The sequence below is a fragment of the Myotis lucifugus genome, unplaced genomic scaffold, assembly GCF_000147115.1.
Source record: "Myotis lucifugus unplaced genomic scaffold, Myoluc2.0 scaffold_646, whole genome shotgun sequence".
NCBI classification, from domain to species: Eukaryota; Metazoa; Chordata; class Mammalia; order Chiroptera; family Vespertilionidae; genus Myotis; species Myotis lucifugus.
The window spans coordinates 340,298-347,928 of NW_005871694.1; the positions used below are offsets into that span (position 1 = coordinate 340,298).

The 7,631-nt window shown below is 54.2% G+C and overlaps 1 protein-coding gene across 1 annotated transcript in view; it reads left to right on the forward strand.

Moving 5' to 3' along the window:
• Positions 1–7,116: 7,116 nt before the first annotated feature.
• C2CD2 (C2 calcium dependent domain containing 2) overlaps positions 7,117–7,631 on the forward strand; it is a 50,976-nt gene continuing 50,461 nt past the window's right edge. Inside the window, exon 1 of the mRNA XM_023746262.1 lies at positions 7,117–7,219. Within this exon, the coding sequence (XP_023602030.1) occupies positions 7,117–7,219 (103 nt within the window). The remainder of the gene's footprint in view (positions 7,220–7,631) is intronic.

The following is a 7,631-nucleotide window of genomic DNA, read 5'->3' on the forward strand; positions in this document are numbered from 1 at the left end:
GAAAGGTGTAAATTAGAAACATTGAAGTTTGAAATTATGAAACTATTTATTGAACTCGGAATAGAAAGGCAATACAAAAAAAGCTAAAACAAATGCACCTGTGGCCATCACCGCCCCCCTGGATCGCTGCAGCGCCCACCAGGGGGCGGTAGCGCCCACTTTGGGAATCACTGATCTACACGAAGGAGCTGGGCATTTTGAACACAGGAGAGGCAGGATCATCCCGTGCTCACACAAACAGCGAGGGCGGGATGCAGAGGGACCTTTTTCTCCCCCTGAGACCCATCAGTGGCCTCCTTCCTGTCACCTGGGGAAGAGCCTGGAGGGCAAGGGCGGGGCTGCTCCCCTCCGGAGAGCTCCTGGCTTCATTGCTGTGGCTCCTTAACTCATGGAGAACCAGAGTGGCCTGGATGGGGAAGGGAACTGGGGTCCCAGGTGGTGTCCCCTGCTCTGCTGGCTCCTTCCTCCCTGGGCTCGGGCTCCGCAGGGCTCTCTGAGGGGGAGCTGGCAGGGCTTCCAAAGGTGACTCTGCCAGGAAATGATGCAACAAGACAATGCTGGTGACCTCACCTGTGCACAGGACAGTCACACCTCCCACCCGGAGTGGCCTGGTTGGAGGGCGGGGTGGCGCCATCAGAATCGGTGAGAAATGAAACTGCAGTGAGTGCGTGTGTCAACTCACTTGGATCCCACAGGGACGCGCTGCAGGCAGGGAAGCCGGGGCTCAGGTGTCCCTGGGGGGTGTCCTGTTACAGGGATTCTCGCAAAGTGCTAGGCAAGCAGAAGGCATCCGTGTTTTTCTCTCTTAATCACCAGATCAGTTGTTTCCAGGCTCCGGTATTTTCCGATCCAGCCGAACTGTTCCCTCTGTCTCACTGGACGGCCTGGCGAGCCAGGGCAGTAGATAATAATCCTTTGTAATGAGCACATTAATTATTTGCAGGAAGGTGGCTACTGCTGGGCTATTTTTAGAGCCCTTTCATTGTAGTTTCCTTTAGCTCTTCAAGAGGCTAAATATCCCTGCAGATATTTAGTTGATTCTATCCTTGTGCCCAGCAAGGATTAAAAAAAAAAAATGACACATAACACCAAGGACAATCTTAGGCCCAAACGTTACTCACTCGGAATGTGCCTGGCGGGGGCCCCACAGTGGGTGCTGAGCTCTGACCTTCCCTTCTGCTCACGGGGCTTGGCTGAGCCATCCATCAAGCCTGCGTTATTCTCAAGTCGGCACAGGAATGGCCAAACCCATGGCACTCAACAGGCGCATCCTGCAGGATCTGAGAAGCCCGGAGCAGTGCCCCTGCCCCTCCGTGTGGCCCAGGGGTCCGGCCCCAGCAAGAGGGTCCCACAGCAGCCACCCTCAGTTGGAGCCGCTAATGCAGCCACAGCCAAGTCCCAACAAGGGGGGAGGGGGGGTGGCAACCTGCCTTCCGTGCCTTCATCTCTCTCCTCCTCAGCATGCTCTCCCGCCAGCCCCCTCCCCCAAACCCCCACCCCACCACCACCAAAGGAATCCCCACAACCTCGGCATCTACACGGCAGACACATCTGATTCCAACAGTGGGAGCTCGGGTATCAGTAGACGAGGGCAGGGCCAGCACTCTTTATGTCGGGGAAAACATACAATTTAGGTGACTGCCTCCTTGAAGGAGCTTCTTTAGAACAAAAGAAAATACGAGGTTAAGTATTTTCATTCATCAGGCCGGTCCCAGCCTGGGGTGCAGGCAAAATTGCCAAACCACCTCGCTGTTGGGCAATCATTTGGGAGGCCTCACGGAGCCACCTGGCGGGGAGGGAGGCTGCCATCTGGGTCACATTCCTCCTCCCGCCTGGCGTGGGCACTGAGTTGCAGGGGCCACGCCATAGGGTGGCTCAGGGCAGGCTCTTGGCAGACGGGCTGGCCCGCAGCAGGCTGGCAGCCCTGCCTGTGACCCTGCCTGCCACCACTCTGCAGCACAGCATGACTCAGGCTCCTCACGGGGAGATGTGAGGGCACCTGTTTGCTGTTCACTCTTTTTTAAATATGTATTTTTATTAATTTCAGAGTGGAAGGGAGAGAGAGAGAGAGAGAGAGAGAGAGAGAGAGAGAGAGTGAGAGAGAGAAACATCAATGATGATTGTTCGGCTGCCTCTTGTACACCCCACACTGGGGATCGAGCCCACAACCCAGGCATGTGTCCTGACCAGGAATCGAACCATGACCTCCTGATTCATAGGTCGAGGCTCATCCACTGAGGCCTGCGGGTGGTTGTTCACTCTTAGGCTGGGATGAGCCTGGAGGGCCCTCCTTGGGGCACATGCAGGGTGGTCATCTGATCCCCCGGCCATCTCCAGGGCAGGCACTGGGGTGGGACTCATCTCTCTTACTCAGAAAAGGCTTGGGACTCAGCAAAAGTTCCACACAAGTCCCTGGAGTGAACCCTAGAGAACTTCCTTCCCCTCTGCTGTGAAAGACTTTGTGTCTCCTGGACTTGAGAACACAAAAGGCAATTCATCTTCTTAGACAGGTCTCTGCTCCAGGACAGGAGAAATGCGACCCCTTCATTTCCACCTTGTAACATGTTTGTCTTTTCAGTAGGATCTGTTTGCTTTACAAAACTCCATCCGGGTCAATGTTCCCCTGGGGTCAGGCTCTGTCTGCCACTTTCCCACTGTGTGGCCTTGGACAAGTGCCTCAGCCTCTCTGAACTCAGCTTCCTCACCTTTAAATGCCATCCTCCGCGTGTAGCCATGACAACTGAGTGAGCCCATCAAGTCCAACTCTGTGTCTGTTACACACAGCCATGACTTCTGTGCCCGACTGCCCACCTCTCGGGGTGCACCTGTGGGAACCCCCACCACAGGGACGTGCAGCGATGCTGCTGGGAAAAGGAACTTGCTGGATGGTGACTTCCGTCTCTATCCCAGGCCCTCTGCCAGGGTCAGCTGGCTTGTGGCCCAGCCTCAGGCTCAGGCTCTTGCTCCCGGCCCTTCTGATGCTGTGTTGGGGAGTCTGCGTTACGCAGACGGTAGCTTTTCTCCGAGGAAGGCACCATGAGCAAAGTTTCAGTAAGTCACACAAATGATCAGCAGGGCCATTCCAGGCCCCCATGGAGCCTTCCGGCTCAGGGCCCGGCTCTGACCACAGGTGACCTTTGACCAGTCCACCCGAGGGCATGACAGGAAACTGACCCAAAGCACACCGAGCCTCCGGACTGTGGAAATGACTGAGCCCATGCGATTGTAGCCAAGGAGATTGGGTCAAATGTCCACACGGGCCCACTGCTGAGGGCACGGAGCCAAATCTTAAAAGCATTTTGCTAACAGGAAATTCTCGGAATGTCTTCCCTCAGGGGCCACGGGAGGAAGCAGGCCATTTGTACTTACAGGTCGTCTGTCCATCCCAGGTCATCCGTCAAAGCCCTGCCGGGGCCCAGGGCTCAGGGCCGCCAGGGCATCGGGCATAACTTGGTGGTTTAAGCTCTCACCACCACCACCCTCATCGTCACCCTCGTCATGCAAACTGCTGCAGAGCAAAGAAGCTCCTCCGCCCGGTTAGAGACGAACGACAAACTCCCTGGACCCCCTCCTTTCCTCTTCCAGAAATTTATAATAATTCATTGGAAATTCTTTTTAAATAAATTGATTGTGGTGACATTGGTCAACATGAACATATAGGTTTCAGGTGTGGGTTTCTATGCTACAAGATGTTTATATTGCACCGCGTGCCCACTTCCCAAAGTCAAATCTTCTCCTTCACCATGTATTAGGACCCCTTTCTCCCCTCATCCCCTTCCCTCTGGCAACCACCAATTTCATTGTAAATTTAACAAAATTTTGAACAAGTATTTATGCATACATCCCAATTTTTGCTAAGTATTTTATAAATTCATAAGAATATCTGATTCAATGGTAATGACTAATTTCGAGTATTAATAAGTATTACTTTGATTATGGATACGAAGCATCGATAACACTGGACATCTTTATAAATTTTTAAAAATGCAGCATCATCACAGCATCTCCTGGGCTGGGGTGGGGAAGACATTCAAATCCTTCCATCCTGGATGCATCAGTGAGGCACCCAGAGATGGGTGACTGGGGGAAGCACCCTGCACGCAATACTTGTCCACACGAAGAGCATTTTAGAAACACTCAAAAATGAATATTAGAACAACAGAGCATTAACTCCTGTGGCCTGTGCTCCAATCTCACAGCCAGTTACCGAAGAATATGCTGAAGAGGAATTTGGAGGTAGAGTTTCTGCTGTTTCCTCCCTGTCCCCCTGGAACCCACCTGGTCTAAGGTTCAGCGTGATGCCTTCCGGAATATTCCAGGAAGGTGGCTGCTTCTGGTGGGTCCTGTAAGTTGATGAGCAGATGAGTTCCTTGGGCCCGGCGAGCTGGTTCCATCACCACCACCTCAGCCTAAGAGCCGGGATAGGGGGCAACGGCCAGCGCCCAGACCCCCTGGCACTCCCCACCTGCTCCCGGACACCCAATGGGAGCGCATCGGAGGATTCGAAGTGCGGGTTTCTCCTGGGGGAGTCAACATAAGCCCACAACCTCTGCAGAGCAGAGCATGGAGGACCCGGCTCTGCGGAAGGAGTGGTGGGCGAGAACCAGCATCGCCCCTGGGCTCCTTGGGTGGGAGGGATGCCGAGTGGAGGAGAGGGCAGTGTGCGAGGAACAGGCAATGTCACCACGTGAGGGGAAAATGCTGCCCTTAGAGAGCTGAGCCGACCAGGGCCCTCCACGCCCTGGGTGAATGGGACTGCGAGCCTGTGACGCCAGGCTGGGAGCAGAAGGGAGGACAGCCTGGTGTTTTTCATGGATGTATTCCTCGTGCATATTTTGCTGCGCTTTTCCTGTAAGCCCAGGCCATCCCTTATTCTCTCTCTACTTGGTTCTGCGCAGAAGTAATTCGATACCTGAATGTGTACATTCCTTTGTAAACATTCCAAACCGGAGGTGTTTGTTAGTTTACAGTTTGTTACAAGCCTCTCAATGAGCCAGGGGTTAGCGTGCCTCAGAGACACGGGGTGAGGAAGGAGACTGGTTCCACCAGTCACCCAGGGCGGGCCCTCTCGTATCTGCAACATGGCTAACAGCCGTGCGCACGTGTGCACGTGGACTCATGCTGCAATAGGGAGATGGAGAGTCCGAGGTTTCCAGCATCCCTGGATTTTGGCAAGGAGGCCAGTGGGACTTGAATTATTCAACTGCATAGGTCTGGCTGCAGATCAAAAATAATTAGAGGCTTGCTTCAAATAAGAAGAGATTCCCAGCCCGGCCAGTGTGGCTCAATGGTTGAGCACCCACCTATGGACCAGGAGGTCACGGTTCAATTCCCGGTCTGGGCACATGCCTGGGTTGTGGGCTCGACCCCCAGTAGGGGGCATGCGGGAGGCAGCTGATCAATGATTCTCTCTCATCATTGATGTTTCTAGCTCTCTCGCCCTCTCCCTTCCTCTCTGAAATCAATAAAAATATATTTTTTTAAACAAGAGATTTATTAAGAAAAGGAGAGCCATTCTCCCAACCCTTAAAGACCTGCGAGCTGAAGAGACAACTAGTGTTTAATGACCAGGTGACTTGTCGAAAGCTCATAGGATCATTTTAGTTCCACTTTCTATTATCAGACCCGCCTAGTAACAGCCGGTTCTCCCCTGCCCAGCTCACCTGGGCAACCCGATGATTTCAGCTCCCTGCCAGCTTCCTGTTCTGTTCCCCACAAGGGCTCTCAGTCCAGCTGCCTCCCAATTCCTTCCTTCTCAGAGAAGATCGGGGCTCTCAGATGTAAACTTCTTTTGCCCTCCACTGCTCTTGGCCCACAATTCAAACTCAGTCTCATTTCCTGGCTCCCAGCCTCTAAGCGAGGGATACCCTCTCCTGTGAGGGCTCCGCCAAACCCTTCTCATGGACCCTGGGGTTACCCGCTAGCTAAGCTCGCTTCCCCTCCACTTCCTTCCAACCCTGCCTCCTCTACCTGCCGCTTGGAGTGATATTTACAGTCTGTGCTTCAGATAGTGTGTTGCTTCTCCTTTTCAGTAGCTCAATCTACTACTCATAGCTTACTTAGGTGCTCTAGTTGCAGCCCCCACCCCACCCCACCCCTCACTGCCTCCAGCCATCACACATCCCCTTGCACTCTCTGCCTCAGGGGTGCAAAGCTACATGCAGGCCTCAGGGCCTTTGCGCGCACACACACACACACACACACACACACACACACCAACCTCCCCCCTCCTAGGTGGCACTTTCACTCCTCCTCTTTAATACTTGGTATCCAGGGCAGATTCATCATCATACCTGTGGTTCTCTTTGCTCTACTGTTCCAGGGATTTTGCATAATAGGTGACAATAAATGCCACTGGCCTAGGAACCAGATTGAGATCCTCATCTCTGATCTGCCAAACTGGCCAGCCTTCTTAGCAAACTCCCCCTGAGCCAGGTTCTAAGGCTTCTACTCTCTCTACTCAGCGCCTGGCAGGAAGGGGCCCAGGAGGAACCAGTGAGGACCCCCCTGCTGCAGTGGCAGAGCCAGAATCACCACTCACTTACCCACCAGCCTGGCCCATCAGCAGACCCTGGCTGGTAACAGAAGGCTGTCCTCATTCAGGTCTAGCCAACCCAATTCAAGGTCAAATCCCCTTCATCCAGCTGCAGAATACACCAGGGAGTCATTATTGTATTACTTAGGCCCCGGAGAAACTTAGGCTAGTGTTTCGCAGCATTTCCTAATGATGGGGCTCACTGCAAGGTGAGAGGCGCACACGCTTCTTAACAAACAACACACCCACTTGAAGATGGCGAGCCTTCAGGCCCTCCTGGCTTTGGGGTGCGGAGTCACGGATTTCTAGGGACTTTCCAAGTATGTTAACACCAGGCACCATCTTGCTGGTGGGCAGATGGTGACCCTAGAAATCACCTTTCCACACGCGAAGGCGCGCATGGGCGTGCGCGCACACATGCACACGCACACATGCACACGCACACATGCACACGCACACATGCACACGCACGCGCGCGCGCACAGGGAAGGCCAGACAGCCGGCCCCACCGTCTCCCTGGAATCCCGCTGACTAATTGGGAAGTCCCGCGCCCCGCGCTGTCGCGTCGCCACGCCGGGAGCATGTCAGCGCTGGAGAGAGCCGCGCCGGGCGCGCCCAGCAGGGCCACCGCGCTGCCGCGGCCCGGGGTCCGCAGGAAGTCGCGGGAAGGGGCTGGTGTTACACGCACGTGGCGGGGCGGGAGTCCCGGATCGCCGCAGGAGCGGTGTCCACCCGGGCCGGGGGCGCGGGGCCTTTAAGGGGGCGAGGACCGCCCGGGCGCCGGCGACCCTGGCCCCGACGTGGGTTATTCCCAGAAGGAGTGAGAAATGTGCTTGGTTGAATGCCGTAGATGTTGTTAAGATACGGCGGCTGTTAGCGCGAGTATGCAAGAAAGTTGCTATAAAACATGCGAGAAAAAAACTTGTAACCTCAAAGGAGACCTTTTTCGTATGATTACGGGGTACCTCCTTCGATTAGTAAATAATGCAAATATAATGGAATAGAAAAAGAAATAGTGGGTAAGCTTCGCGGTGAGAAGGACAACGGGATAAATGAGGATGAGCAAAGTAGATACCAGTGGGACTAAGAGCAAAGG